The sequence below is a fragment of the Nycticebus coucang genome, chromosome 21 (assembly GCF_027406575.1).
Source record: "Nycticebus coucang isolate mNycCou1 chromosome 21, mNycCou1.pri, whole genome shotgun sequence".
NCBI classification, from domain to species: domain Eukaryota; kingdom Metazoa; phylum Chordata; class Mammalia; order Primates; family Lorisidae; genus Nycticebus; species Nycticebus coucang.
Window position 1 is genome coordinate 44,477,475 of NC_069800.1, and position 19,374 is coordinate 44,496,848.

At 41.5% G+C, this 19,374-nt stretch overlaps 1 protein-coding gene and 1 pseudogene across 5 annotated transcripts in view; one reads left to right on the forward strand and one right to left on the reverse strand.

The window, feature by feature from the left end:
- Nucleotides 1-19,374, forward strand: part of CTNNBL1 (catenin beta like 1) — a 199,666-nt gene that overhangs the window by 20,300 nt on the left and 159,992 nt on the right. For 2 of the 4 annotated variants that reach the window (XM_053573669.1, XM_053573671.1), the window contains exon 2: nt 19,141-19,329. In XM_053573669.1, coding sequence (XP_053429644.1) covers nt 19,141-19,329 — 189 coding nt within the window. Of the gene's footprint in view, nt 1-10,636; nt 10,719-19,140; nt 19,330-19,374 lie in introns of those variants that run through there. The other 2 variants (XM_053573670.1, XM_053573672.1) reach the window with 2 other exon arrangements.
- LOC128573420 (regulator of G-protein signaling 19-like) lies at nt 212-1,475 on the reverse strand (annotated as a pseudogene). The gene has a single exon (XR_008376466.1). The product of XR_008376466.1 is annotated as a regulator of G-protein signaling 19-like (transcript).

Below are 19,374 nucleotides of genomic sequence, written 5' to 3' on the forward strand. Positions count from 1 at the left end.
ATTCCCTTGATGTCTACAATATCACCTTTCTTGTAGATGCGCATATATGTGGCCAAAGGAACAACTCCATGTTTTCTAAAAGGCCTAGAGAACATGTATCGGGTGCCTCTCCTCTTTCCCTTTGTGTTTGTCATTTTGGTGAATTACTGGAAGACGGCGTCTCCGGCCGAAAGGCTCTCTCTCTTTTTTTTTTTTTTGCTAAAACACAGTAAGGACATATTTCCAGGTTTGAAGTTCATGAACATATAAAATACTTGTAGAAATTGGGTCCTGTCACCTTGAGCCTGATTATGAGGTTTCACATCGGGTTCTGAAGTTCTGGGTCTGACTCTGGGGTGCAGAGGGCTCATGTTACAAAACTGGGTAACGTGAAGGTCCTGCTCTGCACCAAAGAAAGGCAAAATCTTCGCTGCCAGCTGTGTGGGACAGAGGTGCCCATGAGGCTTGCAGGTCGAGGCTTCCCATGAAGCCCCTCCCAACATGCAGAGCACTGAGCAGCCTTGAGGAACTTCTGGCCACCTTGTACCTGAAGCTCCCACTGGGCTGAGGGCAGAGCCAGGGGATGCAGCGTTTCCCTCTGGGGCTGGGACTGCCCCTTGGTGTGCCCTGATACCCCCACTGGCACGCACACATGGAGTAGCCCAGAGTCTGCCCCTAAGGGGCCTAGTGTCTGTCACAGGGGCCACCTAGGACTCGGAGGAAGACTGTGAGGCTCCCCGGAGCAGCAGGGCACAGTAGGTGGGAGAGCTGAGGAAGCGAGGGTAGGAATCCCGGTGCATGAGTGTGTAGATCTGCAGCTGCGCATCGTCAAACGTGTGCGCGGATGGCTCCTGCATCTTCTTGTTGATGCCCTCTGCACGCGGGAGTCCAGGCTCACCTCCTTGGGGGACAGGATGGATACATAGTCCTCGTAGATGAGCCGTGCCTTCTCGTCCACCACGTGCTGGTTGGCCTTGGCTTTCAAATCCTCGCACGCCAGCCAGAAGAGCATGTTTTCCTCATTATACTCTGTGCGCAGGAAGGCCCGGAACACACTGCGCCCTGCTGGACTGTGCATCAGCTTGTCGAAGGACTGGGCCCAGCTCTGTACCTCCTCAGGGCTCAGTGTGGCACACACTTCACAGCTGGGGAGGGGCTGCAGCTTGCTATCCCGGGAGGCCTGCCACACTCGCCGCCGCCGCTCTTCATTCCAGGAGCAGCTGCAGCAGCAACACCAGCACAGGCAGCAGGGGTCGCGGCCAGGGGCCACCTGGGGGGCCACATCATGGCTAGTCATTGAGGGGGGCCGGTCTGCCTCCTCGGGCCCTGTGTGCTGTTTCTCAGCCTCATGCGGGGTGGGCATGGGTGGGCAGAGGAGGTTGCCCAGGCTCCGTGGTGCCAGCTCCCGGACCCTCACCACAGCCTGGGGGTCAGCCGCGCTCCCGAGCCACTCGCGCCGCTGCCGGCCCGCACCTTCTGAGGTCCGGCCTGGTCGTCGGGGAGGGGGCGCCGGGTAGTTTGTTTTGATAGCTCTCTTTGAGTTGGTTGTAATTGACTAGAGATTCACCCATAGATGAAACTTATAAAAATTCACTTTTCTTTTATAAGGAAGTAAAGCTACAGTAATACGCAATACTGTCTTTGAACTGTTTTTAGGTAACTTTTGAAAGTTTTTTCGATACCCTAAGCAGGCAAGCTTCAAAGAAAACTTTAAGTAGGGGGATATGGTTCAAGATAACTATATTATTACATTATTTATTTATTTTGTGTATAAGACACCTATTTATCTTACCCTTGGTAGAATTTCTTCCCATCTAGCAAGGTATGCATTTTGGCTATCTGGTCTACTAGATGATTTTGCTAGGAAATTGGTATTTTAAAATGTTCTTGAAATAAGCAGGTACTAGTTTAGAATCACTAAAAAATCAATTTTATAGCTTCCCTGAGAGAGTGTTGTGATGGTGGGAATAGAGCTTGTAGGGGGAATTTGTAGGTGGCCAAGATGCATTTATCCAGGCTACTGGAGATTTCCTTTCCATTGTATTCCACATGGCCAGGTGGTCAGGGTTCTTCTCTTGTTTTGCAAGTGGGGGAAATATTTTTGACACTGAATTGTCTCTAAGAATAACTCATTCATCGTCCTTGTCTTTATTGGGGGATGTAGGCATTTTGCTAACTTTAGTGGTTTGTAAAGCTTCTAGAAATAGTGAAACCTTTGAGTTGAGGAAAATAAAGTGCACCTTACACAAAAGCAGACATGAAACCATCTTTTTTCATTGTCTTTGATGAACTCATCAACAGGCATGTATTGAGGCCGTAACACCAGCTACTTCATTCAAGCTGAGAGAGATAGGTAAATCAGTGCTCAAGTGCTGGAAAGTATATTATATAATCATGCAACATTTTCAGACTCTTAACGTATTGCCCATAATGTTGAAAAATACTCTTTTTTAACAAGATACTCTGGGTAAAGTTCCATGTGAGTTCTATCTTCCTGGAAATAAATGTGGCAGCTATTGTATAACAGACTAAGTTTTAAGTTTTAAAACAAACAATGGCAATATCTAAAGTCTGAAGCTTCTAAGACCAAAACCATGTCAGAACCCTTGAGGAATGAATGAGCAAATATTCGTAAATGAATAAAATGGTTAGTTTTTAACATATGAGCCGGTGCTTACTTGTTCATTTCCTGTTCACTCTCCCTTTCCCATTTTCTCAAAACATCTTACTTTTTTTTTTTCGCCTATTTGTCCTGGTATGATACACCATTTCTCCTCAACTACTCCTGTTGAAAAAGGAATGCAGTTTTGAGTGCTGGAAATGACCTCAGAGGCAACTTACAGAAAAAGTAATTAAAGATTTCTTGGCCCCACTTTAGTCTTAATGAAATCATCCCTTGCTAGAGGCAACATTCCACTGGCTGGAGACTTCTCCCACAGCATGATTGCATGTAACACATGTGCCATGTAACCTGCTTAACCTGCTGGTTACTAAATACATACTCTGCCCCCCTCTCTTAGATAAATGCAAAGTATATAGCCGTTGTATCATCCTAAATAGTAAAGTGAATTTATTGTACCTGAGCCTTGGTTTAAAACTGTAAATAATTTTAAATAACTTTCCCACATTAATTTATGTTTTAATGTGTAAAGGTTCAGAATGGATTGGTGTTAGGGCGTGGTGTGGGTTCCTCCAAATGATCTGGAGGGGGGACTTCTTACTGAAATCTCCATGTAGATAGATGACACTAGGCTCTTCTGGGTAGCAAAACTGCAAATGGACAAGGAGCTACTGCAGAAAAAGCTTAACCTTTCTAAAAGGATTGGTAGAAAAGCAGGAACAGGATTTTAGTGTTGTCTGAAAGATGGTGGTAGCAGGTAGAGGTGATACAAAGCATACCTTTAAGGTGATAGTTTCTGAGGTCATGATTGAGAAAAGGAGTCTGGAGGTGGTATATACTGCTGATTCCAGGCCCACATCTGTGGCTCCAGGCCCAAGTCTTATTACTATTTTTTTTTTTTTTTTTTTGGAGACACAGTCTCACTATGTTGCCCTTGGTAGAGTGCTGTAACGTCACAGCTCACAGCAACCTCAAATTCTTGGGCTTAAATGATTCTCTTGCCTCAGCCTCCGAAGTAGCTAGGACTACAGGCTCCAGCCACAATGCCCACCTATTTTTTGATTGCAGTTGTAGTTGTCATTGTTTAACAGGCCTGGGCCAGGTTCAAACCCGCCAGCCCTGATATATGTGGTCAGTACCCTTCCTTCTGAGCTATGGGCACTGAGCCCTTATTACTACTTTGAGTCTCGGGTTACGCATCCTTAAAATACAGGGTTGAACTAATATTCTTTGTGTGAATCTGAGTTTCACCATGCTTACCATCTGAATATCACTTGTTGCCACCATAGGAGAATTTACTAAACTGTATAATAAAATAGAATGCAGGGTGATATAAAGTGGATAAAATATGTACATGCAGAACAGATGGATTCTGCTTGGCTGCAGTCACCCTGATGCCCCAAGGAACTTTGAGAATTTGCATTCATCTGCTAGTAATAAATTATGATTCCTGGTTAGTGCACTGGTTTAGCTGTCCTCTCCTATAGTGCCGTGGTCCCTTTCTTCCCTGTGCATACTTCAGCCACCGCACTAACCAGAAGGTTCAGTAATCCTCCATTTACATGTCTGTGTTGTTCTTCTCACAAGATTCAAAGCACGTGAAGACAGCTTGCCTTTTTTGGTTTTTTTTTTGTAGAGACTGAGTCTTACTTTATGGCCCTCGGTAGAGTGCCGTGGCATCACACGGCTCACAGCAACCTCCAACTCCTGGGCTTAAGCGATTCTCTTGCCTCAGCCTCCCAAGTAGCTGGGACTACAGGCACCCGCCACAACGCCTGGCTATTTTTTTGATTGCAGTTCAGCCGGGGCCGGGTTTGAACCTGCCACCCTCGGTATATGGGGCCGGCGCCTTACCGACTGAGCCACAGGTGCCGCCCAGTTTTTTGTTTTGTTTTTTTTAAGAGACGAAGTCTCAGTTTGTCGCCCTTGGTAGAGTGCTGTGGCAAGCATTGATTTTTTTTTTTTTTTTTTTTTAGAGACAGAGTCTTGCTTTGTTGCCCTCGGTAGAGTGCTGTGGTGTCACTGCTCACAGCAACCTCCAACTCCTGGGCTTAGGCAATTCTCTTGCCTCAGCCTCCCGAGAAGCTGGGACTACAGACACTTGCCACAACGCCCGGCTATTTTTTTGTTGCAGTTTGGCCAAGGCTGGGTTTGAACCCGCTACCTTCTGTATATGGGGCCGGCGCTCTACTCACTGAGCCACAGATGCCACCCGATAGAGTGCTGTGGCATCACAGCTCACAGCAAACCTCCATTTCTTGGCTCCATTTCTTGGGCTTAGGCGATTCTCTTACCTCAGCCTCCTGAGTAGCTGGGACTACAGGTGCCCACCACAACACTCGGCTATTTTTTGCTACAGTTTGATGGGGGCCGGATTTGAACCCGCCACCCTCAGTATATGGGGACGGCACCCTATTCACTGAGCCACAGGTGCTGCCCCTTTTTCGTTTGTCTTTTACACCTTGTACTCCACGCATGGATCTGTGTATGTGCTTAGTAAGAGTGCTCTGTGAGCCCTACCTTCAGTAGGAAGGTGGTCTGCTGTGCTCTAGGAGAGCATTTCCTTTCTCCCCGTTATGTTCACAGGGACCTATGTACATAAAACTCATGGTTTATCTCTCAAGTGGGATTTCTTATTTTTTAAAGGTAATAACCTTAAAAATATTAGAAAATATTTCTAATTAAAAATGTTAGAAAATATTTCATTTCATTTAAATGAAATACCATTGTTTTCATTGTACCATTGTTTTCATTCTGTGTTGTTCATGGCTGGTATTTATATATCTTTAAAGCCTAATCAACAAGATAGATAAGAAAGATGATAATAAATTGTCGTTTTGAAAAACAGCCAGTGAAAAGACACTTTTCATTTATGTTGGGTTAAGGCTCGGTTACTGACTGCCAGAAAGTCCAGAGAGTCTAGCCAGACAGCCTTGTTGACAGCAACATGACATATAATTCAGACTCCATTGGGACATTGTCAGTGAATGGGGAGCTTTGTCTCTTCTTGTTCACTTCAGTGGGTATGTATGTAGTAATATGTATGGAACCAAAAATCTGTCCCTCATTGATTTAGCAGCATGTGTTACGTGCGTCCTATGAGCATGGAACTGTTCGGTGCTGAGGACCTAAGAGTTAAGGTGTTAGCTTAACTGTTGTTAGGTTAAGAGCAAGCATCTAATTCCAGGGTTCCTAGCCTTGAGGACCTAGCTCATGATTTAGTAGAGGAGATGAAAATTTATGAATACATATGTTATGTGCTATAAGAGACCTGATACAAGATCTAATACACTGCTGAGGAAGCTCAGAAGTCTTCCTGGAGTAAGTGGAGGACTCTTGGAGGAGGTGACATTGAGCTGGGTCTTAAGGGTGAGTAGGATTTCTTCCTACCCTCAGTAGGAAGGTGGTCTGCTGTGCATTGACCTCTTCCAAGATATCTCTCAAAATAAGTGATGGTAACTCCTGGGTCTTTTGCCAGATCCCCTCTGATTCGCTTATCAATGCGTTCCTATAGCAAGATTTCCAGATGCTGTGCTATCCTACTCATGTAGTCTCTAGTTTATAATGTGCCATAGCTAACTCAGTGCTGTAGGACTGTGGCTAAATTGGATGTTATGCTTCTAAAAGTGCACCCTTAATATGTATTAGCTTTCAAAAAAATTTAAAGCTGGTCATCCTGTTGACACATTGAATTAGAGAGTTGCTAAAACCCTTAGGTCTTTTCTGAATGAAATGTTTTCGAGTCACATTCCCCCTGGAAGGTACTTTATACATTTGCTATTTTCAATTTAAACAGATGACCTTGCACTGCTCCTGCTCTTGGTTCAATCAGTTATGGATGTACCTATCTGTGGTACCCACATCTCTCCATCTATCCACTTAAATAACTCTGTGAAAGATCTTGCTTATCTTAAGGTACTCTGTATTGTAAACCCTTAACCTTAGTGAGCAGTAACACTATCAAGGAACCACAACCAGTTGGGCATGATGGACTGGGTGATCCCTTTTTAGCTTCTAGTGGTCCCCGCCTTTTTCCCCTACAGTATGTACAAATTTGCTTCAGATGTCTTTAAGAAATAATGATTGCAAATGTGGCTGAAGTCTCCTGTATACCCTTCCCTATCTTGTTTCATTGTATCCTCCTTCCCCTCACCACCCACCCTGCCAATCTACTTTCCCTCTTAGCCGCCTTAGAAGCCATCACCATCCTGAATTTGGTGATTACTCCCATGTGTTTTTTCTTTACTATTACAACTTATGCATGTATCCATTAAACATTGAACTTCTCTTCTTGTATATGTATATGTACAAATACATATACTCCATATCTTCTTGTACATATGTGTGAGAACTTCTTTAATATATATATATATATACTTAGGAGTAGAACTTCTGGGGTAGTCATTGAATGCATGCATCTTTAGTTTTAGTAGGCATCACTAGTCTGTACTCATTATACTCTTATTGAGCAAGTTTTAACAGTTCCTGTTTCTCCACATCCTCACCAATACTTGGTATTGCCTTATTTTTATTTTCACTTTGGTCAATCTTATGATATCTCCTGTTTTTTTGTTTTTTTTTTTTTTTTGAGACAGAGTCTCAAGCCATCACCCTGGGTAGAGTGCCGTGGCATCACAACTCACAGCAACCTAAAACTTCTGAGCTTAAGCGATTCTCTTGCCTCAGCCTCCCAAGTAGCTGGGACTACAGGTGCCAGCCACAGTGCTCGGTCATTTTTTGCTTGTAGTTGTCATTGTTGCTTGGCAGGCCTGGGCTGGATTTGAACCCGCCAGCTCCGGTATATGTGGCTGGTGCCCTAGCTGCTTGAGCTACAGGCGCCAAGCCGATATCTCCTGGTTTTAATGTACTTTTCCCTGATGTATAATGTTATTGGGTGACTTTTTATTTGCTGATAGACTACTGAATATTTTTTCTTTTGTGATGGTCTACTTATATTCTTTGTCAAATGCTGGTTTTAAGTAATTTTAAAAATCTGTTGTATATACAGGACTTTGCAGTTTGCAGTCATTAAAAGAAATTGAATTTTAGGCTATTTTCTTTTCAAAGTTCTGTATCTTTATCTTATTTAATCTTACTATCCCTTATCTTCCTAAATGCAGTCCTGTGGAGTAGCAGAACAAGAGCAGAGCGTTTTTGTAAATGCAGCACTGATAAGTCAAGTGACTTATCTAAGGTCACATGACTCTTAAGTGATTTGCTAGAACCCAGATTTTTCGGATTATTGGTCTGCTCTTTGTACTGTACCATGTTATTTCTTTTAGATCAGTACCATTCTGTTGTTGCCAAATTGATGTCTCATAGCACCTAATAGAACGTTTAAGTTCTGTTGCTCAGTAAGTACTTCCTTAATGAATGAATGATGATGGTTCTGGTGTAGCTGACATTTGTAATAAGTCTGTTAAAATGGAGATAGTTTACCTTCCAATAATTTTACAAATATCTGGCTATGTTAATTTTGATAAATAAATAAACTGAATCAACATTTAACTTTCTGATGGAGCAGCAGAATCAATCAGAGAAGATGTCAAAGTAAATCATGGACATTAAAATATAGTTTGTACTTCTAAAAAAAGAAATCTATACACCCTTTGGAGGTGAGATGAATATATATTCAGGCTTTAACAAGGAATAAGAATCTTTTTGGTAGGAAAAATTGATTAAGTAGGGTCTTCATGACTGGTGTTTTAAATCATAAATCATATCCATCTTACTTGTCAGCCAAGTGGTAAAATTGGTAATTTTGATTTTTGATACATTGATATTTTTCTTACTCGTTGTGGACATTGATAAAAACCATATTCTACAGTAATCACTGTGGTTTTACTACTATAATTTTTGTAGGGGTGGAATAAGTAGGGATCCTGCTTTATATTTTGCAATGATTCTGTTTGGGGATTTTGAATTCTTGGTACTTACATTTTCCTCAGAAAAAAACATAGTAGATAGCCATGATTCATTGATTTTTGTTTTTTGAAGCTTTAAGTCTTATAAGTTTACAAAGGTATAATGTATATAGGAATATCTGGAATTTTCACTCAGATATCTCCTAAAAATATGATGATGATAATCCCTTACATTGGTGTAGATTTTTATAGTTTACCTAGGGCCTCTTCGTAAGATGTTTTGTTTAATCATCACAACACTCCTTTGAGGTGGGGTAGCATTTTCTCTCTGATTACTTTGATCTCTAATTATGAACTTTGGCTGATGGTGGTTGCAGCATTAGAGATTGTGAGCTTTTTCAGATGTGGTGCCTTGAGCAAATTTGCAAAGGAGCCCTGATGTTAACTTTGGCAGGTTTCATGCCTGCAAATATTGATTGAGCCAGAAGTCCTAGTTGTAAAATGTCACCAGTGAATGTGCAGCCAGTAACGGCAAGGGAAAACTCATTACTGCAGCTCATCTGTAACTTCTGGGTCAGGTCACTCGCCACCATCTGGTAAAATTGAATGTTTGAAAACTCCCTTTTATTCTGAGAAAAGGTAATCAGAAGAGGTTAACAGCAGATGATTTCTGAGCATTTCAAATTGGTTAGACCAATGCCTCCACAACTTGGGTTTGTGATGTTCCATATATCTAATTATCTCAAAAGGTATTAGAAAGCTTTAAAATTATGAAATCCCAAAATAGTGATAAGGAGGAATTTAATTATCTGTATACTTCCTTTCTGCTCTTTCTCCCTCCACCCCACCATCCCATTAAAAGTGTTTATTCTGTAAAGGAAAAAGTGATAGGACAGAATAAATAGATAGCATTGCTGCCTTGAAATAATCTAATTTTTATTTTAAGTGTGAGAGCAAGATTTAACCTATTTTATAGCTCTTTAAGGAGCAGAATTAGGGACCAGGGAAGGAAATTATAAGTTTATAGGTTTTTCTTCAATTTAATAAACTCTTAAGTGAATGATCCAAAGGTGGAGGGGCACAGCTTAGGGAGGAGGTGAGTATCTGGTCACTGGAGATGTTAGGAAAGGTCTAGCATGTGCCTGGCCAGAGATATTTTAAAGATGATTTAAACTTCAAATAGATGATTTTGTTAGATCAAGGTTACCCAGAGTCTGGACTGTTTCTAGTGCCCCAGAATTATTGCAAGAAGTTGTAAATCTAGATGGTACCTAATTATTTTCTAAGGAATGAATACATAATCTCTTTCCCTCTCTTTCTCATAAATGTGGACATGAAAAACACAAATTCAGTGAAAAGTATTACTGAAAATAGATTTATTTGTTGTCCTTGTGTCTTTTCTCAATCATGGGTATTAACAAGGGCAACTGGTGGTGAGGGTGGGATGCTGTCAAGTATCCTGATATGAAAAACAGATTCACCACATTTTAAAACACAGCTGTTTAAAAAAAAATTTTTTTTTTGAGACAGTATCTTGCTTTTTTCCCAAACTGGAGTAGAACGGTACAGGCATAGCTCACTGCAGCCCTGAATTCTTGGACCCAAGTGATCCTCCTGCCTCAGCCTGACTGCTGAGTAGCTGGGACTGTAAGTGCATGCCACCATGCCTGGCTAGTTTTTAAATTTTGTAATAGAAATGGGGTCTCACTGTGTTGCCTAGGCTGGTCTCAACTCCTAGCCTCAAGCAATCCTCCTGCCTCACCCTCCCAAAGTGTGGGAATTACAGGCTACCATGCCTAGCCTAACGATTAATGATCAAAGCCGTTTTCAACCTTGAGCCCATTTGGCTTTTAGTCAGGTATGTCTCTTGGAGCTCCAAGTCTTGTTTTCTATGGGCCACACTGTGCTCTGTGCTTTAGAAACAGAGGCCTTTGTTTGCACACATACATATATACATAAATATCTGTGTGATAGAGGTTATTGTTCCCAGTTTATAGAGGGCCAAGATTTGAATTTAGGAAAATTTGTATTCAAAACTCATTTACGTTATAGGATTGCAAACAGGTTAGGAGCCTTTTCCTGTTGATGGCTTCTAGTTATAAACCTCCTGTCTAGCATAGGGACTAGTCTATGTTCTTATATTTTAACAGTAGCTCTGTTTATTTATTTACAGATATCCTTGTATTTTCTTTCCAACCAATCTTGAGTTAGTATGGAGAAAAAGGAAAACCACCATACTGGGAATTAGAAGCCTTGTATGTATATTTTTGTTCATTACAAATTACTTAAACCCCCTGGGCTCAGATTTCCCTGTTTATAATGAGAGTCTAAAATTTTAGCTAAAATTTCTGAGTCTTTCCTTTTGTTTGATATTTAGAAAACAGCTCTTCATGCTGTACTTTCATCTGAAGTTAGCTGGCCCCTCTTCGTGCTAGGTGAAGAATTCCTGGTTTATTACAATGTTACAGAGGGTTCCTTTGACTTTTTCCATTTCCTTAATAGAGGGACATCTTTTTCATTTATTAATGTGAGTACCTTTTATGAATTATCTCCTTCTTAGCCAGGTAACTTGGAATATTGAGCTATATTTGGACACACACATTTACTCTGTTATATTCTGATACAAATGTGTTCTTCACATTAATAATTGTACTATGTGTTTTCATAATTTATCATAATGATACCATTCTTGCTTATTATAGAAGTTCCCTTTCTCCCCCAGCCCCTGAGTCTAATTGAGGTCGAGACAGACCATGAATGCGATAATACACATTGCATGCTCAGAGGAAATGGAGTTGGTTTCGTAGTGGAGTTTTAATTTAGGATTCGTTCTGGTGAGATAGCCTCTTCCTATGGTACATTACTCTGAGCCCAATATAACTGCATGTTCCCATAGCCCCTCATTATAGCTACAGCTTCTCGCTGCTTTTTAATTAAAAAAAAAAAATAGAGGGAAAAATGAAATCTAAACCTTAGGTTGGATATTATCTGGGTACACGGGGAATATCTATAGGCAGATTGCTTACTTAATTTTTTAACCCTTTGAAAGCTTTCATGAAGATAGCTTGATTTCAATTTCCAGGGGATGGAAGGAGACAGACACAGACACACAAACACGCAACAGGCTTCAAGATTATTGGCAAGTAAAGGCATCATATACATTATCTTGAAGCTTGGAGTAAGTAGGGATCCTTTGTGTATCCTAGAAAGGCTACCTAGCTATGTGGTTGGATGGTGGCAAATGCTTAGTGAACTTTTATACTACTCGCCACCTATTGGGAGTAAAGCAGGGAATGTGTAAGATTGTAAAAACCCTCCTAGGCAGATGTTCTGCTGCATCAGAAGTTAAGAGTTAATCATTTTTTCCCTCTAGTTCTGTGGGCAGCAGAAGCAGAGAAATGACTTTATTAAGAACAGTTGCTTTTGTCATTCTTTCATCTTGAGGGATTCCAAATACCTTTCAGATACCAAAACAAATTAATCTCCGAAGGTGACTGGTAAGAATGCTTAAGCCTCTTGGGATTGGTTGTGTAAGACACAAGGAGAGCTCGGCCTGAGCGCTTGACCTCTCTGACAGGCTGAGAGTGTTATATACTCTTTCTGGATTAAGAGCCCTTTGGCTCCGCTGTAGTGAAATCAGTTTGACAGCTGTGAGCTTCTTCCCTGCTTACAATTCTTGTTTTGTTTTATATAACCAGTCGCTCTCTCAGTGGTGAATATTGGGTAAATATAATCATGAAGTTTATTTCTGGGTCAGGTTGTTGAATTAGCTTTATAATTTTTAGAGTGGACCTTTAACACCCAGGAAGTCAGCTTTATAAGAGTCCGTATTTCATTCACTGTTGCTGGGAAGACAGTTCCATTTTGGCTTTATCTGGGAACAGGAATCCTTCAGATGGAAATCTCCCAGACCTATGTAGTTCAATAGTATAGCCACTAGCCACATGTGGCTGTTGAGCACATGAAATGGGGCTACTCTATATTGAAATACACCGAAAGTGTGAAATACATACCAGATTCCTAAGTCCTAGTATGAAGGGGAAAAAAGTAGAATAACAGATCAATAATTTTTCATATCCGATTATGTGTTGAAATGATGATATTTTGGATATATTGGATTTCATAAGTACATTATTAAAATTAACCTGTTTCTTGGAAGGAAGTATGGAGAAACCTCAAAGCACTCAACCTAAACCTCCCATTCGATCCTGCAATCCCATTACTGGGCATCTACCCAGAAGGAAAAAAATCCTTTTATCATAAGGACACTTGTACTAGACTGTTTATTGCAGCTCAATTTACAATCGCCAAAATGTGGAAACAGCCTAAATGCCCACCAACCCAGGAATGGATTAACAAGCTGTGGTATATGTATACCATGGAATACTATTCAGCCATTAAAAAACATGGAGACTTTACATCCTTCGTATTAACCTGGATGGAAGTGGAAGACATTATTCTTAGTAAAGCATCACAAGAATGGAGAAGCATGAATCCTATGTACTCAATCTTGATATGAGGACAATTAATGACAATTAAGGTTATGGGTGGGGAGCAGAAAGAGGGATGGAGGGAGGGGGGTGGGGCCTTAGTGTGTGTCACACTTTATGGGGGCAAGACATGATTGCAAGAGGGACTTTACCTAACAATTGCAATCAGTGTAACTGGCTTATTGTACCCTCAATGAATCCCCAACAATAAAAAAAAAAAAAATGTGGCCACTCTGTGCCTTACATTATATTTCAACACTGTCCTAGATTGTTAAGCTGTGGTAGCAAGGCTGTGTATGTTTTGTTCACACATATGTGCCCAGTGCCCAGCACAGTAGGTGACTCAGCGCCTGTAGCATAGTGGTTTCGGCACCAGCCACATACACCCAGGCTGGCGGGTTTGAACCCAACCCAGGCCAGCTAAACAACAATGACAACTGCAACAAAAAATAGCCGGGTATTGTGACAGCTACCTATAGTCCCAGCTACTTGGGAGGCTGAGGCAAGAGAATCGCTCAAGTCCAAGAGTTGGAGGTTGCTGTGAGCTGTGATGCCATGGCACTCTACCAAGGATGATAGCTTGAGACTCTGTCTCAATAAATAAGTAAATAAATAAATAAATGTATGTTTGTTGAAGAATTGTATCTTAGTCTTTATTATTTAGAGTGGTCATATCTCAGGAATGAGGAGAAACTTCTTTATTTGTAGTGTTAGTGTTTTAAAGAGACAATTGAGGGTTAAGAAGATAAGTAATGAGCAGAAGTTTCTAAAAATTATGCCTTGAGTAGAAAAAATGCTAAAATAAAATATTTACGGCCTTTGCAAGGCTTTCCAAAGTCTGTTGGAGAGGGAAGTGGAAGCTGTTATGTAGGTGAAGGAGCAGTATCAGAGGATCTTTTTTTTTCTTTTAGACAGAGCCTCAAGCTTTCGCCGTGGGTAGAGTGCTGTGGCATCACAGCTCACAGCAACCTCTAACTCCCGGGCTCGAGCAATTCTCCTGCCTCCACCTCCCAAGTAGCTGGGACACAGGTGCCTGCCACAGTGCCCAGCTAGTTTTTGATTGCAGCCGTCGTTTGGCGGGTTGGGGCTGGATTCAAACCTGCCAGCTCAGGTGTATGGGGCTGACACCTTAGGCACTTGAGCCATAGGCGCCGAGCCAGTATCAGAGGATCTTAATGGGTTCTGGCCTGCTCTACCCCAGAGTTGTCATGAGAAGAACTAAATATGAATACTTGCGTAAGGGGGAAGAAGATTGGAGAAACAGTTGGTGAGCCTGAAGTTTGCCCTCTCAGGGATATTGTACTTAGACTATTTGTAAAAGTTGATAAAGGTATTCTTGTCTCAAGAATCCACACTGGCTGACCCTGTTTATCCCAGTGTTCTCATTTAGACATGACCCACCCCCCCACCCCCCGAAGCCTGTTGGACTAGCTGATACTTGGGGATGCTTCAAGACTTGGAATTCTTTATTATTTATTGACTTAATGTTTTGACAAATACTGTTTTAACTTAACCAAGGTCTTGTATGACTTATATTTATGGGGTATGTTTTCTTGCCTGAAAGTTCCTCAGCTCTTTCTCAGTTAGGGTCCTAGAATCATGGTAGATTAACAAACTTGACAGAAATAGAGTCAACTTTTAGAAGGGACCAAGTTGTCTTTGTAAGAGTTTATTGAAAGATCTGAGGCATCCTTTCTTCCTACTTATAAAATAAAACTGTTAGCTACTTCTTCCCAGAGATGTGAGGAAAATTAAAGTTCTGCAGAGAAAAAGTGTTGTTTCATTGGAAATTATTAAAGGCAAAACTTAAACTCCTCCCCTGACTTCTGAAATGCTTGTTTTAAAGATGTGTTCAAAAGAGATATTGCCAGAGTATTTCTATTTTGCATTTCTTAATTGTGTAAGTATTTAGTTTTCTCTTTTTAATTGTGGTCCACTGCCTTTTCTGTCTATTCTCAGAGATAAACAATCCAGAAATCTCTTTTCCGAGGAGAACGAGGGAGCTCATGTCTTGACTTGGCTGTTGCAATAAGCTCACGCTAATCAGAATCACAGCAGGGCTTGCTTTATGAGCTTGAAAGAATTAGCGTTCCCAGGGGGCTGAAGTTCCTTACCTGCTGGGGAGCTACAGATTTCAGGCTCAAAGCCTGAACTCCTTTAGGATGAAGCCACCTTCCCTTCCTCTTCTCACATGGAAACCACCAACTCCTTTTTCTTGTAGTCTGTTGTTACTGGCGTGTTCATTTCTTTTCTTTTCTTTCTTTCTTTTCTTCTCTCTCTCTTTCTCCTTTTTTTTTTTTTTTTTAAAGGATAGCACAGTAATTATACTAACTTTTGTCCTTATGGACATATAGGGTGTGTTCATATGAAACTATAATCTATTGTAGGGAGACTAGGAAGAAAGTGAAAAATAACAGGTGGTACCCCACAAACCAAATTGTCTAATGTGAGTTTTCTGAGCAATGTTGTATGCTCAGACACACTGAAGCACCTGGTATGTGGAATGAGCAGGAGACGTGAGGATAAAGGGGAATGACTTTCCACCGCTGGCATGGGTACAGTTCAGTAAAAGTCAAAAGATGAAATGTATAACGTGTATAATAGAAATTTATCTGTTATTAACAACTTAGCAATCTGGCAGCGAATGTGGCATTTTCTTGTATTTAGTAGTAATATACCACATTGCACCTAGCACACTATTAATAAATATACTTATCGTATCTGATAAAGAAAAATTCATTGAAGAACCTACCATAAATGTTTTGTTGGGGAAGACAGAATCATGTGGGTTACCTCATAGTTATAAATTTATATAGTTGCTTAGTACTGTTATAGTTGAGAATGCTCTCACTTTAAAAGCAACCTTTTGGGTGGTGCCTGTAGCTCAAGTGGCTAAGGTGCCAGCCACATACACTAGAGCTGGCGGATTCAAATCCAGCCTGGGCTTGCCAAACAACAATGACAACTACAACTAAAAAAAAAAAATAGCCAGGCATTGTGGCAGGCGCCTGTAGTCCCAGCTACTTGGGAAGCTGAGGCAAGAGAATTGCTTAAGCCCAGGAGTTTGAGGTTGCTGTGAGCTGTGACGGCAGGCACTCTACCCAGGGTGACAGCTTGAGGCTCTGTCTCAAAAAAATAAAAATAAAAGCAACCTTCTGAACTTCACAGGGAAAGGGGATTATCATTTTTATTTGTGGATAAGGAAACTAAGGTTTAGAGAAGTAGGTGAAGGACCCAAAATTGTACCAGTAATACGTTGACCTGAATGGAGACATTGAGCCGTTTGGTATTTGGTGCAGTGCTGTTTCTCCTCAGCTTTGAAGCCCATTTTAGTGGGGTCCTGTTTTATTCTAATTTAATGGAAAGAAACAGTGAGAACTCCTCCCTGGATTGCTTTGTAAAAGGCAGATGAGCAGGGCAGGGCACCATGGCACATGGCTGTCGTCACAGCTACTCAGGAGGCTGAGCTGGGAGGATTGCTTGAGCCTAGGAGTTTGAGTCCAGCCTGGGCAACATAGTGAGACCCTGACTCTGGAAAAAAAAGTTAATTAATTAAAAAAAAAAAAAAAGACAAAATGAGGTCCTAACAGAGTATGTTGGAAAGAGCCTTGAAGTAGGAGTCAGGAAGTGCCAGTTTTATTTTCAGCGATGCTAATTGTTTTGGGTGATCTTGGGTAGTACTTAGCAGCTAGACCCTTAAAAAAATTGTTTTTTAATTGTCTTTTTTTTAGACAGAGTCTTACTTTATCGCCCTCAGTAGAGTGCTGTGGCATCACAGCTCACAGCAATCTCCAACTCCTGGGCTTAGGTCAGGGGTCCTCAACCTTTTTAAACAGGGGTCCAGTTCACTGTCCCTCAGACTGTTGGAGGGCCGGACTATAGTTAAAAAAGAAAAAAAAAACTATGAACAAATTCCTGTGCACATTGCACATATCTTATTTTGAATTAAAAAAACAAAACGGGAACAAATACAATATTTAAAATGAAGAACAACTAAAGTTAAATCAACAAACTTACCAGTATTTCAATGGGAACTATGGTCCTGCTTTTGGCTAATGAGATGGTCAATGTCCGGTTCCATATTTGTCACTGCTAGTCGTAACAAGTGATGCAAGTGTGCATCAGTTAGTCCTGAGACTGAGAGGAGGCAGTCCAGAGACAGAGAGGAGGGGAGTCGGAGAGTGCCGCACACATTCCACACATGCGCACTGTAGCAGGACAGGCAGCGGTGGCAAAAACACCGGAGGGCCGGATCAATGTCCTTGGCGGGCCGTAGTTTGAGGACCCCTGGCTTAGGTGATTCTCTTGCCTCAATCTGCCGAGTAGCTGGGACTATAGGCACCCACCACAACACCAGGCTATTTTTTTGTTGCAGTTTGGCTGGGGCCGGGTTTGAACCCGCCACCCTCGGTATATTTGGCCGGTGCTTAATTGTCATTTTTAATCAGTGAATAATAATTATATGTATTATGAGGTACCATGTGATGTTTTGATATATGTTTACAATGTGGGATGATTAAGCCAGACTAACAAATTCATCACCTTACATATACCCCTTACGTTATTTTTTTGTGGTGAAAACATTTAAAATCTGTTCTTCAGTTTTATGATGTGAGGTGCATTATTGTTTATGATTGCCAGCATTTGGTACAATGGCTCGCTAAAACTTCTTTTCCCTATTTAACCAAAACCTTTGATTAACATCTCCCCTCTTGCCATGTGCCACCTTCCCCTGTCTCTGGTAGCCATCATTCTACTTTCTCCTTCCGTGAGTTCAGCTCTTTGTAGGTTGCACATGTAAGTGAGGTCATGTAGTATTTGTCTTTCTGTGCCTGGCTTGTTTTCGCTTACCCTGATGTCCTCCAGGTTTATCCATGTTGTTGCAAATGATAAGATTCCCTCCACTTTTTAAGTCTGAATAATATTAATAATAATTAATAATTAATAATACTCATGTACCACATTTGCTTTATCTGTTCACCTGACGTTGGACACCTGGGTTGCTTCCATATCTTAGCTGCTGTGAATAATGCTGCAGCGATTGTGGGAGGGCAGGTGTGTCTTCAGTGTACTGCTTTCCATTCCTTTCAGTATATATCCACAAGTGAAGTTTCTGGTTCATGTGATTACTCTGGTTTTTAATTTTTTGAGGCACTTCCATATTATTTTGCATGATGGCTGTATTAATTTATAGTTTCACCAATAGTGCACAAAGGTTCCCTTTTCTACACACCTTTACCGGCTCTTGTAATCTTTCTCTTTTTTTTTTATAATAAATAAAGCCATTCTAACAGGTGTGACATGATATCTCTCTTCTTCTTCTTTTTTTTTTTTGTAGAGACAGAGTCTCACTTTACCGCCCTAGGTAGAGTGCCATGACATCACACGGCTCACAGCAACCTCCAGCTCTCAGGCTTAGGCGATTCTCTTGCCTCAGCCTCCCGACTAGCTGGGACTACAGGCGCCCACCACAACGCCTGGCTATTTTTGTTTTTGTTGTTGTTGTAGTTTGGCCGGGGCCGGGTTCAAACCCGCCACCCTTGGTATATGGGGCCGGTGCCCTACTCACTGAGCCACAGGTGCCGCCTGGGACATGATATCTCATTGTGGCTTTCATTTGCATTTTCCTGATGATTAGTGATGATGAGCACTTTTTCATATATCTTTTGGCCATTTGTATGTTTTCTTTTAGGTCCTTTGCCTAGTCTCTGGGCCTTATTCAACTCTTCTGTAAAGAAGAGTAGAGAGCTCAGTGCATTTTTGGAAGTTAGATATGCAGTATTCTAACTCACAAGTTCTAACAAGTTGGAACTGCTTGTGTGTAACTGTATACAAATCTTCCTTAGACATGAATCAAAACTGTGCACTAAGGGGGTGGTCTCGAGGGTTGTCTTTACTAGGAAGTGAGACCCAGTGTTCCCGTCTCAGGGTGGCTTTGTTTCTTGCTATTTCTGTATACACAGTTTGTGAAGTAGTAAAATTGCATATTAAAAAATTATGTTTAAAAAAGAAAGCTACTGACTTTCATGGTGTGTTTATGGAATCGTTAAGGGGCTAAAAACTGACCACACAGAGTTTACTCCATCTTGTGGAAGAAGCTGTATGCTGTGGTGCTTTTCAGTCAGGAAGTTCTTCTGTCTACATCCTTTCCAGCTCTAAAATTCTGTTTCTTTTCTGTCTTTTTCAGCCCAACAGGGGCACAAAACGTCCCCGGGATGATGAAGAGGAAGAGCTGAAAATGCGTCGGAAGCAAGCGGGAACTCGAGAACGTGGCCGCTATCGGGAAGAGGAGATGCCTGTGGCGGAAGAAGCAGAAGATGACAAGAAAAGGCTGCTTCAGATCACTGACCGGGAGGGAGAGGAGGAAGAGGAAGAGGTGAGGTGGCAAAGTGGTGACAGCTGAGACGGCTGGCCCGGACAC